Raw genomic sequence first — 16,437 nt, forward strand, 5'->3', positions numbered from 1 at the left:
TGAGCTCAATGCACGGAACATTCATACAACAATGTGAAATGCTTAGAAAAATTATTCTTTGAGATGTTGTTCAACTTGCATCTCACATTGGCTTGAATGCTGGTTATCTTATCCCTGTTGACCCTTCATGTGAATTTTTGCTCTTTGTCATTTTGTGGTAGATTAATGTTGATAACACCAAGTCTCGTCATCTGCAATGATTTTCATGGAAACAAATTGTTCACCTTGCATGTTTCAATCAAGTTGCAGCAGCCATCCATGCATTGACGCTTTTGTTTAGGAGTCAAGGTGTGTGGGACAAACTTTGTATACACTTTTCTCTTCTTCAAAACATACTGGAGAATGTGTATAACACACATGATTTACAGGTATTGCTTCATTGCAATTTGTGATAAAACAGTGTTGACACACAACAGCTGCACATCCACACTGTGTGCTCACAACTGTGATCAATACACATCTGTTGTTTACAGATGTTGAGTTAAACTGCCACTATAGTTTCTGTGCTGATAGTGCTTATATGCCAGGAATAAAATATGTCTTGGAAGTTTTTGGATGCATGGAGTATATTCAGATAAAATGACAGCAGCAGACTTAAGTGGGCACAGGTCTTCTGTTTTAGGGAATGATGATACCAGTAGGTAAAACACATACACATAAAAGATGAGTTAAAAAGAATATACTTCCTGAAGAAAAATGATTGTGTGTGTGTGTGTGTGTGTGTGTGTGTGTGTGTGTGTGCACACGCACGTACATACACACTATCATTCCTTACAGATTTTTGGTGACATCGTGAAGCACCCTATCTAAAAAAGCTGATTTAAATGTGAGTTTTACTGTTCAGATCATGAATATTTTCTCCCAATGCCTATGCTTTAGAATACCATTATTGTCATAGTGACATGTTAACTGTAAGTACTCTCTTGTTAATCAACTTTCCTTTACTTGTCTCCTATCTTTCCCCCTCATGTCATTGCTACAGATCCAATTTTTTTTCTTTTATCATCAATAATGAACCAGATATTTTGTATTTCCATTTAATCACTACTCTGTTTATCCATTCTTTAACAAATTCAGTTTTTTTCTGATATTCATTTTGAACTGTAACTGATGTCTGTCAACTCATGTTGCTAGACTCTTAAACTTTCTCCTGCTTTCCACATAGTACTTTTTTAGTGCATTTTCTTTGGATATTAATTTTTCTAAATTTTCAATAATTTAAGTGTTTTGTGTGGTTTAATTGATTTGTTGCATATTGTTTTGATGAATACCACACTCATTTTTAGAGCTAGATCTTACATAGAGACCATGTTACAGAGAGAGAGAGATGTTAAATCTAGTACAACTGCTAAAGCTGTAGTGGAGTATTAAAAAGACAGCATGTCTTATGAGAGATTTTAGGAATGGAGGAATTGGTATAAGTTGGCTGGTAGCGACTTGTTTCCATGTAGTGCCAATCTTAGTAAACAGGACTGTTGCTAGTATGGTTCAAATGGCTCTGAGCACTATGGGACTTAACTGCTGAGGTCATCAGTTGGTTCAAATGGCTCTGAACACTATGGGACTCAACATCTATGGTCATCAGTCCCCTAGAACTTAGAACTACTTAAACCTAACTAACCTAAAGACATCACAAACACCCATGCCCGAGGCAGGATTCGAACCTGCGACCGTAGCAGTCCCGCGGTTCAAGACTGTAGCGCCTAGAACCGCGAGGCCACACCGGCCGGCTGTTGCTAGTAGTATTGTATAGTAGTGTATGGTAACTTATTCCGGTAAGATTTCAGTTTTGACTAAACGGAATAAATGAAACGGTCATGACCTACGTGTCACCTCGCTTCTAGTAAAAATGGAAAATACAAAATACAGATGTTTGTTTTGTATACTGTCTGCCTTCGAGGTGGGTGTGTGTGTGTGTGTGTGTGTGTGTGTGTGTGTGTGTGTGTGTGTGTGTGTGTGTGTGAAGAGAGGGGGAGGGATATTGTGTTTTCATCACTCACAGCAGCTCAAATGCAGAGTTATTGTGTCTGCATAGTACATTTTCACATTGATGTTTGGCTATTGATAAAAATAGTGAGTAAGCTCCACAGAAGTAAATATTTTGGGGTGAAATAATGTGCTGATTAAGACATGAATTGTATAAAGCCTTATCTATGTGGCTTTACCCCTGTATTCCATTGAATGAGAAAGTGAAATAGCATTAATAACTTCAAATATTTTACTCAATTTCTCTTGTTCCAGATGTCATGACTGAATCAATAACGGATGTTGATAAAGTTTTGCTACATTTGGAAGCAAAGGAATTCACTGTTGAACCTAGCACACTGCAGTCACTGCAACAGCTAATTCAGTGGGTAGCAGATTTAGCACTTAATCTTTTAGCAAGGCTGCCAGAGCAACGACAGGCCTCAAACAAAGGCTCTGGTGTAAGTATATAAAACTGTTGACAGTAATGAGAAATTATTACACATTTCATTTAAAGTAAAATATAATAAAATAAAAGTTTATAATGTGAGTATTTCATGTAATATTAATTCATATTTATAATGTAATATGCTATAAAAGTCAATATTTGAATAAAATTAGCCACTTTTCGCACTCATTCCCACCATCATTTTTTTTTTAAAGTTTGCAACACCAATTCATGACTGAAATAACATGTTTCAGAGCTGGGTGAAAGGAGTGCACGTCCCTGTCTATGTCTCACTTGTGGTTGGCTGGATTGAGATCATATGACATTGGGGTCACACATACACCTTCATATTTTTGAAGTGTTCCCTAACCCATTCAGCTACAATTTGAAAGCAGGGAGATGATGCATTTTGTTGCTGTGTATCTGCTTTGGCTCATCATAATAGTTGAAGACAATCTCTGCCGTTAATACACTGTTGCCCATCAAACTTGACCCCTGCAGCAGCAGTTTTCCATGAACTGGTGTTCACACATCAAAAAATTCAGTGTGTGCACACTCTCCAAGGATTGTCTAAGAGTTTATGTACACAATCTGGTTCCAGTCAAAAGTGCAGGTATTTCATGTCTTGTATACACTTCTGGCCATTAAAATTGCTACACCGAGAAAAAAATGCAGATGATAAATGGGTATTCATTGGACAAATAAATTATACTAGAACTGACCTGTGATTACATTTTCAAGCAATTTGGGTGCATAGATCCTGAGAAATCAGTACCCAGAACAACCACCTCTGGCCATAATAACGACCTTTATACGCCTGGGAATTGAGTCAAACAGAGCTTGGATGACGTGTACAGGTATAGTTGCCCATGCAGCTTCAACACGATACCACAGTTCATCAAGAGTAGTGACTGGCGTGTTGTGATGAGCTAGTTGCTCGGCCACCATTGACCAGACATTTCCAATTGGTGAGAGATCTGGAGAATATGCTGGCCAGGGCAGCAGTCGAACATTTTCTGTATCCAGAAAGGCCCGAACAGGACCTGCAACATGCGGTTGTGCATTATCCTGCTGAAATGTAGGGTTTCGCAGGGATTGAATGAAGGGTAGACCCACGGGTCGTAACACATCTGAAATGTAAAATCCACTGTTCAAAGTGCCGTCAATGCGAACAAGAGGCGACTGAAATGCGTAACCAATGGTACCCCATACCCCCACGCATGGTGATACGCCAGTATGGTGATGACGAATACACGCTTCTAACGTGCGTTCACCGCGATGTCACCAAACACGGGTGCGACCATCATAATACTGTAAACAGAACTTGGATTCATCCGAAAAAATGACGCTTTGCCATTCGTGCACTCAGGCTCGTCGTTGAGTACACCATCGCAGGCGCTCCTGTCTGTGATGCAGCATCAAGGGTAACTGCAGCCATGGTCTCCGAGCTGATAGTCCATGCTGCTGCAAACGTCGTCGAACTGTTCTTGCAGATGGTTGTTGTTTTGTAAACGTCTCCATCTGTTGACTCGGGGATCGAGACATGGCTGCACGATCTGTTACAGCCATGCGGATAAGATGCCTGTCATCTCGATTGTTAGTGATACGAGACTGTTGGGATCCAGCACAGTGTTCTGTATTACCCTCCTGAACCCACCGATTCCATATTCTGCTAACAGTCACCGGAACTCCTGCTGCGATGTCACCATACGATAAACAGCAATCGCGATAGGCTACTATCTAACCTGTATCAAAGTCGGAAACGTGATGGTATGCATTTCTCCTTCTCCTGCTTACACGAGGCATCACAACAACGTTTCACCAGGCAACGCCGCTCAGCTGCTGTTTGTGTATGAGAAATCGGTTGGAAATTTTCCTCATGTCAGCACGTTGTAGGTGTAGCCACCAGAGCCAACCTTGTGTGAATGCTCTGAAAAGCTAATCATTTGCATATCACAGCATCTTCGTCCTGTCTGTTAAATTTCATGTCTGTAGCATGTCATCTTCGTGGTGTAGCAGTTTTAATGGCCAGTAGTGTGTATTGCACTATATTTGTGTGTGTGTGTGTGTGTGTGTGTGTGTGTGTGTGTGTGTGTGTGTGTGTGTGTGTGTGGAGGGGGGGGGGGAGGATACAAAATTGAAATCAGTCGTTCATAATGGGTGAGCAGTTAATTTCCTATCTACAAATGCAACTAATTTTTAATGTTTGCTGTTTTTGTGGTCTCCAGTCCAAAGACCAGTCTGTTTATAGCTGCTGAAATGGAGGAACTGACTTATTTTTTATGGAACTATATATACATATATTTCTGTGGTTTTGGAAAGAGCCTTTGAAGAGAACTTTGATATAACTTGATCAAATGGTAACAAAGTTAATAGTGTCCCAAACTACTGCCCTGCCTTCAGTGGAAGGTATCCATAAACATCTGCCCTGCTGTACCAAATGTAAGCAGATGTGTAATTCTGGTACATTCTAGAAGCACATCAGTGTCCACTCTGCTGCTTTAGTGATCAGACAACCTGCTCATAAAGCTGTTCAGACTTCCACAGTGTATATGACAGTCCAGAAGGTGACTATGGTTTTTGTTTGTGGCAAATGAGCAGTGCTGTAAGTGTATTGTAAAATATATCCTTGTTTCATCACACCCCAACAGCCTGTCTTTGCAAACATTACAAACGAAGGAAGGAGTGGGAAGTGTGAAGAATAAAATATGCCTGTGACAAAGAATGGTACTGATGGGGTAAAAATGCAGCTAGTATTGTAGCAGTGGTAGCACACAACTCACATGTCACAATCGGGCAGCTTAGAACATATCCATTCCTTCCTTGTTTGACACCATCAACAGCTTCATCCCAATGAGCTTCAAAATTGGTGCAGTTCTCCAAATGGTATCTGTGGAAACTACAAAGTGGTGTGCTGTTCCTGTGCAAGATTTTCATCACAGATGAAGCATCTTTGCCAATCATGGGCAAATCAATCCACGCAATATTCACTACTTGTCAGTTTGAAGTGCTGAGAGAATTTGGGAAATAACTGCGTCTATCAGCAAGTAGTGCAGACTTTCCAAGAATCACATAAATTGCCCTTGTTCCATTGACAAGATTCTAAATATCAACAAGTATCTACAATACTTAACAGATACGCTTCAACAGGTACTGGAAGATGTACCAATGGAGATAAGGCAATCCATGTGGTAACCTGCATGACAGTCTCACCCATTTCAGATGGATAATTACAGACTTTTTTAACAGAACACTTGGAGATTATCTTGTAACTATTTGATGAAGTTCCACACATGTTCTGTTGTTGAAGTGTTCTTAGAAGGCTCCTGTCAGTGCCACAGAAAAACTGTAAAGGTGCCATAACTCAGCAGCTACAAAAGTGAAATCTGTTGTGTACATCAGAAAATTTGCAACATTGTTCACTATACCATAGCTAAAATGACATCTCAGTACATTTACTAACAAAGAGATAAAGGGGCTGGCCAGTACTTACCTCAGCTCAGTACAGAAAATTTACGTATCCTAGCTTTCGGAACTTTGTTCTTTTGTCAGGGAGGAGAGAGGGGAAAAAAGGGGAAGAAAGGAAAGTGGATTCAGCTACTCACAACCCAGGTTATGAAGCAAGAGGGGAAAGGTAAACAGGGAGGGTAGCATTATCTCCATTTCATTACTGTTGTATTCAAACCTTATTTACCTGTGTCAAATGTTCAACTTCATTTACACATTTTGTCACATTGTCATGTTAACTTGTGAACATAATCATAGGATAGCAAATAAAGCAACCTTTTCAAAAATTTAATATGTTGAGTGCAGAGCTGCTTTTACTGTGCTTTGAGGCTTTTAAGGTGACAGTCCCTCATGCAGGTTGCCACTTGATGTGTTTTGTGTAAGTGTATAAATGGGCACTTAATGGTGCACTTGCCAGGGCAGCAACTCATCCAACAGCGAATTTTTTCCACGGCAACATCTGTGTCCTACGTGGCAAATATGCCACATAGCACACAGATGTTACCATGGAAAAAATTCGCTCGGCAGTTGCTGCCTAACTGGGTAAGTAAAAAAATGTAGGTGCACCACTTGACAGTTGTTGAGTTGGCGTATAAATGGGCATTTTATAGTAAGAAGACATCCTCCAAGAGAAGACCAGGTAAAAAAAGTCACAGTTCGGAAAGGAGGGGGTAGTTTCAGAGTGATATTTTCTAAAAATTTTGTTGCCCATTGTAGCAAACATGTCAGGAGGGGAAGACAGTGCTACATCGGGTGCATTATTTGTAACACATTAATGTCTCCATATTTGTAAAATGTAAACTTTCATGGCTGGAAATATCACAAATAATAAAATGTTCTGGGCTATTATGCCATGTTCGAATGGATTTCACCTGAAAACCCCAACATTTCGCCACCATCTGCAGAGAGGATATTTTCAAGGGGTGTAGCAGCTGCTTCGAATGTCTGATTCACACCATGGCTTGCTACTGATGACAGCAAAATTAAACTTCCACATGCTTCTGTGCCATGGTGTGATGTCGCGTTATGAATGTGCAACCACTGTTGGCCACTGTCGACTGTTGTCGTCCGCTGTTGCTATCACCCCTTGGTGGAAGAACAGGACACATCATCTTTGGCACTGAAATCCAAACGTCATTTAGTTTCACACCCTCCTCCTTCCTACTGGAATTTCAGGGTTGTTTTACAATCTCTGTGGCCTCTCTGTATAATCTTACATGGTATCCGCTTGTGTCTGCCCAGTACGTGAGTCCTAGCAAAATGAGAGTGGCGGGCTCCTGGCTGCAAAGCATGTTCCGCAGCAGCTGATCTGTCAATCTCCTCTCTTTTGCGAATGTCCTCATGTTCATCTAGTCAGTTTTTGACTATTCTTCTCGTAGTACCCTGGCACACTTCCCCCCAACTACACGGAATCCTATAAATTCCTGCTTTTTCCAGTGGTAGGCAAGCCGCCTTGGCCCATTTTTGGTGATCTTGTATCTTCCGGGTGAGTTTGTTGATCACCATGATGATCATCTTTTTCAAGATTTTTCCTATGCAGTCAGTAACGTCCTTAATAAAGGGCAGGAAAACTTTTGATTTCACCGGTGTTTGAGCATTGGTATGATTTCTACATGGTGATCTTAATGTTCTTTTCACCTCAGCGAACAAATAACCATTCTTCAGTAATGTATTGATGAGATGTTTTTTTCTGCATTAAGCAGCTCTGGCTCGAATGTTGACAATGTTATTATGACCATATGTGGGCCAAACGGATCTGTACATAAAGAATTCAGCACATTTTATCAGTAAATTAAATGGCATAGTGGTACAGCTGGAGTACGTATTAGTCAGTTTTGATATGGTATCACTATTCATTATGGTTCCTTTCAACAAAGTGTTGCAACGGCTGAATCAAATTTTTCCTCCCCGATGTTGCAGGACTGTTTAAATCAATCACGTATTTCAAATGGAGCAATGAGTTCTATGAACAGATGGATGGTGTCACTATGAGGAGCCCACTAAGCCAAGTTATATCACACTACTTTATGGAAAAATTTGATAAGCAAGCATTGGAAACTGCAAAGAAGAAACCGAATATTTGGTTGCGGTATGTGGATGATATGTTTGTTTTGTGGCAGCGTGTCGGAAGGAACTGGATCATTTTCACAAACACTTCAACTGGATAAATTTGAAGATTCACTTTATCATGGAGGAGAACACAGACAGAAGATTGCGTTTTCTTGATGTGCTAGTTTTCAAGAAAGAAGATGGTATCTTGGGCCACACGATTTACCAAAAACCCAAGCAAGCAGACCATTACATACACTGGGATTCGAACCACCACACACAACAAAAGTGAGGCATAAAAAATATGTCAGCAGATAGAGCAAGGAAAATCTCTGAAGTAGAGCTGCTTGACGCAGAATTAAAACATCTCACCAATGCATTACTAAAGAATGGTTATTAATTCGCTGAGGTGAAAAGAGCATTAAGGCCATTGTGTAGAAATCGTAGCAATGCTCAAGCACTGGTGAAATCAAAAGTTTTCGTGCCTTTCATTAAGGAAGTTATTGAGAGAGTAGGAAAAATCTTGGGAAAGAGGAACATCGTGGGAATCTACAAACCCACTCGGATGATACAAGGTCACCTAAAATTGGCTAATTATACTTGCCAACCACCAGAAAAAGCAGGAATTTATATGATTCTGTGTAGTTATGGGGAGGTGTAGTGGGTACTACAAGAAGAACAGTAAGAAAATGACTAGATGAGTGCAAGGGCAATTGCAGAAGAGGGGAGACTGATAGATCAGCTGTTGTGGGAAATGCTTTTTAGCCAGGAGATCACCACATTAATTTTTATAGCACTCAAGTACTAGCAGCTGCAAGTGGATACCATGAAAGGTTATACAGAGAGGCCATAGAGATTACAAAACAACCCTATAATTCCAGTTGGGAGGAGGAGGATGTGAAATTGAATGATGTTTGGATTCCAGTGCCGAAGATGATGTGAACCGGTCTTCCACCATGGGATGATAGCAACAGTGGATGATGGCAGTCAACAGTGGCCTATTGTAGTCGCACATTTAAAACATGTGACGCCACACCACTGCGCTGAAGACTGTGGAGGCAGAATTTTACTGTTGTCAGTAGTGAGCCAGGGTGTGGATCAGACATTTAAAGAAACTACAATCCCCCCTGAAAATATCCTCTGCAGATGGGGACAAAATGTTTGGTTTGAAGGTGAAATCCATTTATCCACAGCATAATAGCCCAGAAAATTACATTAAATGTTAATGTCTCTGTGTAATATGATTACCATCATTTGACAGTGATAATTTGTCTGATGGTTCAATAAGTGATCAAAGAATGTGGTTTGATCCTCAATGTAACTAGCCAAACATTGTGCATTTTATGAGTGCCCATGGTACCAGTCTGAGTAATAAAAATGGGCAAAATTGTAACAAAGTTGAAGTTTTTTATTGACTTTTTATCACAGATGAAATATTTGAACATATAATTAAACAAATAAATATTTATACTGCACAAATGACAGTGGTTTCCAAACTTTTGAATCAGTGGTTGTCAGCAGACAGGGGTGAAATAAAGTGGTTTTTTAGATTGATTTTGTGGATAGGGCTGGTGAAACTTCTATCCATACATTTATGTAGAATAACAACACTTTAAACATCTAGTACTAGTCAGATATAGTCAGCCAGAAGAATTCAGTTTACATAATGGCCTAATTCCATCTACCTTTATTTGTCTTTCTGCAGTTGTTATAATTTAATAAGCCAAAAATGAGAAAAGTTTCAGGATAAAGACCACAGGCAATTCTTTCCTTAAAACTAGAGTAATTGAACTCTAAGTAGTAATTTTATGTTGGCAGAATATATAATCAGGATCTTTAATGTTTACTGGCATCTGTACTCTCCAATGTTACGCAAAACCACCTAAATTCTGTTATACCATCTCTAGTTTCTCTTCTATGACGCTGTATGTTTCATATTTCTACTTTATTATTGTTGTTCTTTGCAGTATGAATTATTACGTGATTACAAAGCACTAAATACACTTCGTGAACTCCTGGTGATAATTAGAATTTGGGGCCTGTTGAGACAGAGTTGCCTGCCAGTCTTTGTACGTAGCGCGGAGAATCTTGATGTTTTGGCTTTATTATTTAAATTATTGTCACGCTTGATACAGAATACGGAACCTGATGAAAATCTCATAGGTAAGTTTGCAGTTTTTCCTTACCACTTAATTATTTTTATAAGTGAAATGTGTATCCAAACTGTTTCAGAGTGGTTAGTATATGTTTGAGGTAACTGTGTCTACATTAGTGTGGCTGATTCACTATGTTCATATGCTGTAACATCTTCTTTATATAATAATAATGTGTGCAACAATTTAGCCATTTTACAAAGTAGCCAAAGTTTACAAAAAAACAAAATAGAATTGCTTATGCATAAATCAGGTAGGAGCATTAGGTTAAACTGCATTTTGTGAGATATATTGGAAGAGAAAGCCACCTAATTGTTTGTGCTTCAGGAAGTAGAATTATTTCATAGATTGGCCATCAAAGACAATGTAACATCATGGAATAAGCTCTTTTCTGTTCATAGTATGTGTGATGAAAAACATATTATTCTCTTATTTATATTAATTCATCCAAGAGGGGTGGGGGTACTTAGTGAAACATAACAATAATTACATGGAGGAACTTTTCTATATCCTATGGTACTCAATATAGGCTATAGAAAAGTGTGTCTCAGAGTAAATGTTATTTTTATTTATTGTTGGTATTTAGGAATACAGTTGTGCTGATTCTGTGGTCTTTAAAATCTTAGAAGTTTCCTCTGCAGTAAACTGGCTATACTGTGGGCCTTTGTTTCTAATTTTATCATTTTTTTAAACTGTGTGTATGATTAGTTTATTTTAATCTCACATTAAAATTTCTGTGTGTTTTACGTGTGATAATGTGCAACCAAATTTTATCGTTTAGTTATTAGTTATCACCTATAAACTCATTTTTCGTGTTCATTTCTGACAGTAAGTGAAAATAAGTATGTATAAATTGCTGATTTCAGTTTTCTTAATTGGACCACTGATTAGCTCTGGCATTTTATCCTTAATGCTAATAAAATAAATTGTGAACTACTGCCAAGTTAAAAGTTTGCAGATAATTCACAAAAGTAAGTTGAAATTACCTGAAAGATACGTGTTTAGTATAATTTTCATATCCATGAAATTCCTATTGTTATGTTGCCATAGGTTTTTTAAATGGGCCTTAAATTGTAGTTGATCTCATAGAAGTCATGACACCTTAGCATGAGTGTTTAGAACGATTGCCAGGAAGTTCGGTCATTTTATCGCATCATATCATATCGCATCATGTGATAACAGAGGTGGTATTTCCTGTTGTAGAGGAACTTCTCTTTGAAGGAGTAACGGTGACATTTAGTTAGTGCTTTGGTGTTCTACGGAAGGTTTTCTCTGTCTACTGTTCCAATTGCTTATCAAATTTAGTCAAAAGTATATTTAATAACACTTTTGTAATAGTAATTCTGAAGGACATGTGAAGCTGTTTAACTGCTATAATGGACTCTGCACAACAGAAATGTGATAGTTCAGTGTCAAACACAACAGAAAAATTGAAGGAAGACGTCATGATTGTGTTATTGCTACCTATTCTGTGTGGTGTGTACTCGTTTTTTCATTGGTTCATATTGGTTCCACTTCTTTGGACTGCTTTTGCCCATGGTGACTGGAATGCCACATCATTTTTGGTTTATGAGGTAGTTGCTTTTGCCATTTGGGTAGCTGTTATTGTACTCCTTCTCAACATGAAATGTTGTAAGAAAAAAGAATCTCTCAGACCACCACTAAAAAACTGTAAAGGCAGTAATTCCCATTTGGCACCAAATTTTCAGACACGAACTGCACATGTTCAGCCAAAAGATGAAAATTTATTTCATGAACCACATTTGTCTCAGTCAGGGTGTGGTAATGGAGACAGGCAGGTTTCAATTTCATTGTACAGCATCCCAGTGCAGCCTCAGTGTGTTCCCTCTCCCTCTAGTAGTAAAAACATGCAAAAGACTGCTGATTTATTTTCTGAAAGTCCTACAGACCTAATAGACAAAACACCACAAACTAATGTTTTACCTATAAAAGAGGATGTCAAGTCTGGCTCAAGGCACAGTCCCTCACTTGTTACTGAAAGTGCTGGTGAAAATTTGGAATCAAAAGATAATGATGCAACATCCCTGAAAGATACTGTGATCCCAGATAAGAATTTCAGTGAGAACCATGAGAAACATTCAAACCTTTCACGAGAGGAATCATTTGTTGGTTTGCCTGAAATGAATTCGTTTGGCAGTTACCTGCAGCTGGTGACAGTTGATACGCCTTTCAGTCCTAGTGAACAGTTCTTTCCTGACTCTGTGAAGAAACTTGACAGTGACCAGACTGTACAGTTAAATCAAAGCAAAGAAGTAAATAACCTCAAAAGTGAAATTCCTCAGATGGATTCATCTGCTTCAGAGGATGCTGATATAAGAAATAATATGAAAGATATTCCAGATGATCAGCCTACTGTTTGTGGTGATGGTTGTGGTGGTGGTGGTGGTGGCAACAGAACTAGTAATGAAAGTGGAAAGGGTGAAGAAGAAATGAAAACTGGAAAAATAAACACTGAAAAGTTAACAAAAAGTGGCGGTGATGATGATGATGATGATGTCTTTACACCAGGGGCTCCTGTACCACACAGTGAACAGAAAGGAAGTGTTGAGGAATGCTTTATAGCAGATGTCCGCAAAACTGAAAGTTTGACTTCAGAAGTGTTCATTACAGTGAATGAACCAAGTCGTCATAGAAATACAGGTGATATAATTCATGTAAATTTGCCAAGTGATGCACTACAGCATGGTGTTATGAATGACACACATGTGTGTGAAGAAGGAAGATGGGCAGTTCTGAAATAGATGCTGAAGTACTACAGTGGGGTGGGGAAATATTTATCTGATTGCCAGCATGTAGAGATTCCTCATTTTGGTACTGTGACAGAATTAAATAATCCAGAATAAGGAGTGAGTTATACACTTTCTAAAGTTCAGTGTTAAGTTGTTTTTAATTTGTAAGAAATGTGATGGACAAATCAGAGCCATTGCTCGATGCAGAATCTAGAGTAATATTTTTAAAAGAAATTGTTATTAATCATGTTGAGTACATGCAGTAAGTAAATAACGTTCAATACAAAATAATATTTGTTGAATTTATCTCATAATGTGTTTTTACTTAGTTACTTTTGAACAAAGTTCTACCTTTCCGCTTGTTGATAAGTTGATGAGTTAAAATAATCATAAAAGCTTTGAAAAGAAAAAAAAAAGACTATGACAAAATCAGTGGGATACATGCTATATTAAACATTAGAATGATTTAAGTTGGGAAATTCTGTTTGTATTATATTTTAACTTAGTTTGTTTTTATTTACCAAATACCAACATTTACAGAATATATTTTCACCTCATTAAATGTGTACTTAAAATGCTGTTGCCAGGTTCATTCACTACTGTATTCTGAAAATATTTCTTTTTTATGTAAAGTTTTACTTGACAAACTCTATTGTACAGTTGACACACACAATCTTGTTATTTCCTTCATATCATTAGTTGAAGCTCATTTCATAATTTAATAAATGTAATCAGAAATTCACAAGCTTGTGTTTCATTTATAATTATAAAAAAAACATAAATACCTTAAATATATAGCTCAGCAAGGTAACGAACACAGTCTTGTTTGAGCAAGTTAGAATTCAGTTTATTTTGTGGAATTCCTGTGTATTTATACTTTCATTATATCTTTAGCAAGATGGATAACTTAAATATGTGCAATGAACTAGATTGGAATTAGACAGAACAAAGACATTATATGAGACCAGTGGGCAATATTTTGTTTGAAACCTGTCATGTTGAAAAAAATCTGTTACATTGATGCTTACTTTTCTGTTGTTATTATTTATGTAGTAGCACCTTTGTTTGCAAAACACCAGTGAACTTAAGATATATTTTAGTAGTTGTTGGGAAAAGAAAAAAACAGTGTTCAAAATGAACAAATTAATGAAAGTTTGCAGGTATAGAGTTTCATTATTTTTGTGGATGAAACAGCAGAGCACTGCAAAATATTGTATTTTGTTAGATTGAATCATGTTGAATATATTAACTGCTGTTTTCATGGAGACAATACATGCCATTTGTGGAGTAACACAGTAGTTCAGTTTTTCTTATTCTACTTCTTGTGCTGATGTATTTTTTCAGCATCACATTGACCCAGTGTTTATTAACACATCTTAACATCTAATGGTATCCATCACTGAAACAACTACTAATATGGCATATTATGGAATATATTGTAATCTTACTTTTTAATGCAATGTTTTGTTACTTTATTCGTGGCACATTTTGAAACATTATGGGTTTATGTGATCATATTCTTTATTGTTATGTCTCTTACCACATCAGTTGTACCAATGTCTCTCACTTTCTGTTGTTCTCTCTTTATAGGGTGTTCAATATTCTTTACTTAGTTTTAATTGTAAATCACTTTTCCAGCTTGTGCAGTAAATTTGCGAGAGAATGTTTGCTGTATTGCATAGGACATAGTGAAGTATTTGTTTACAGTAATGCGTTGATTGAGCAATTCTGCATTAAACTTCAGAGTCGTAGCTATTTGATTGCTTCTAAATATGTACCCTGAAAAACTGAATCTTACAAGCATTCTTTAATGGTTCTTTATTTCTAATATAATTCACTTTTCCAAAAGTCTCCCAGTTTATTTATCTTTTAAGGTTCCATGGGCCCATGTGAGCCAAAGCTACTGTGTCATTGAAAAAATCAATACCTAAGTCACAAAAAGTTCATAAAAATGAAAAATTTAAAAAAAAATGGTTCTTGCTAGTTTAAATAAGTAAATAACACATTACAGCAAATTACTAAAAACAAGTGTGTGTGTGTGTGTGTGTGTGTGTGTGTGTGTGTGTGTGTGTAACTACTGTGTAGATTAAAATTAGTTTGACAGGAGGAAGTATTTCAATTTAGATTTGAAAATTTGGCATTTTCTACTTGTATTATGTTCTGCTGGAAGACTATCCAAAATGAAGCGTCCATAGTAATGTATGCTTTCTGTACATTGGTTACGTTAGTGTTATCACAGATTAAGGTTTTTATCTGTTTAGTGTTCGACTGAATGCTGAATTTTCTTTGGAATGAGTCCATATTATTAATCATAAATACTGTGTAGGTATATATGCACAGGAATAATTCTGAATCATGAGAACAATGACTTGCATCAAGTGTTTGAACTAACTCCTTAGTTCAGTCTGCCTGATCTTTTGTGAAAAGAAATCTATTTTTTGGGAATACGCGAAGCTGACCCAATAAAATGGTACCATAAGATATAGTAGAGTGAAAACAAGCTTTCCTGTTTTAGTGTCAGTGACACTGGAGGTTATTCCTATAACGAAGACATCAGCAAACTGTTTCTGCCTGAAAACCAAGTGAAATGACACAGTGGTAAGTCACTGGACTAGTATTCTGGAGGACACAGTTCATATCCCTGTCTCACCATTAAAAATTAGGTTTTTGTGTGGTTTCTTTAACGTACTTAAGGTACATGCTAGGATGGTTGCTTTGAAAAGGACACTGCCAATTTCCTTTCCCCATCATCCTCATATATGAGCTTTTGCAAAAGCAAAAACCTCATCATTGGCGGAATACTAAGACATAACCTCTGTGTACATTCTGTAAGAAATACTGAATGTGATACTTTAAAGAAGGCTCCATTGATTATTGTATCATTCTGTGATACTAAGGTTTTGCTTCAACAAGAGTTCTGTTTTAGAAACTGTATATAACATGCCCCACCGTTGGACTGGAAGGTCAAATACACTTCTGCTCTGCCACTCGGTCGCTGTAAACTGCAAGATTAAGTACGTTGTAACTTGTCCAAACATCCTTTTATTAACAATTCATGTGGGTACTTTACGTTTATGGTGCCATATTTGTTGTAGCTTTTGATGTATTAAAATTATCTGTTGATGTACTTTTGTTTGTAAGTCATCTGGTTTTGTCCTCCAGCACCATCAAAGAAAAACTTCAGCAGTGAAATCTTGCTCCGCAGCATGTGCTTCATTTATAATAATTGCTGTGTGGCAGCTTGGAGTTATTTCTCCAATTGTTGTCTGATTTTTTTTTTTTATGACTCCTACTTATTTGTGCCATGTTCTTGTAGATTCCACACCCTTTTCCATGTTTCATTGTTTATTTCCTCCCTTCTCGTGCATATTGTTTATCTATTTTCTAGCATTCTCACTGTTTTTATAGTGTGATTTAATAGTCTTTGTTGATTCAGTTCTTCACCTGCACCATTTGCTTCTTCTAGTCCCTTTAACCATTTCTTTCCATTTTTGAGCCATATATCCTTCTTTTCACATGTTCATCATCTATTTATCTTTGACCTACCTCTGCATCATAACTGTCA

At 37.5% G+C, this 16,437-nt stretch overlaps 1 protein-coding gene across 1 annotated transcript in view; it reads left to right on the forward strand.

The window, feature by feature from the left end:
* LOC126299555 (mediator of RNA polymerase II transcription subunit 16) overlaps window positions 1-16,437 on the forward strand; it is a 319,626-nt gene that overhangs the window by 267,750 nt on the left and 35,439 nt on the right. The window contains exons 12-13 of the mRNA XM_049991550.1: window positions 2,242-2,426; window positions 9,937-10,132. Of these exons, the coding sequence (XP_049847507.1) occupies window positions 2,242-2,426; window positions 9,937-10,132 (381 nt within the window). The remainder of the gene's footprint in view (window positions 1-2,241; window positions 2,427-9,936; window positions 10,133-16,437) is intronic.

The sequence above is a fragment of the Schistocerca gregaria genome, chromosome X (genome assembly GCF_023897955.1).
Source record: "Schistocerca gregaria isolate iqSchGreg1 chromosome X, iqSchGreg1.2, whole genome shotgun sequence".
In the NCBI taxonomy this organism is placed as follows: Eukaryota; Metazoa; Arthropoda; class Insecta; order Orthoptera; family Acrididae; genus Schistocerca; species Schistocerca gregaria.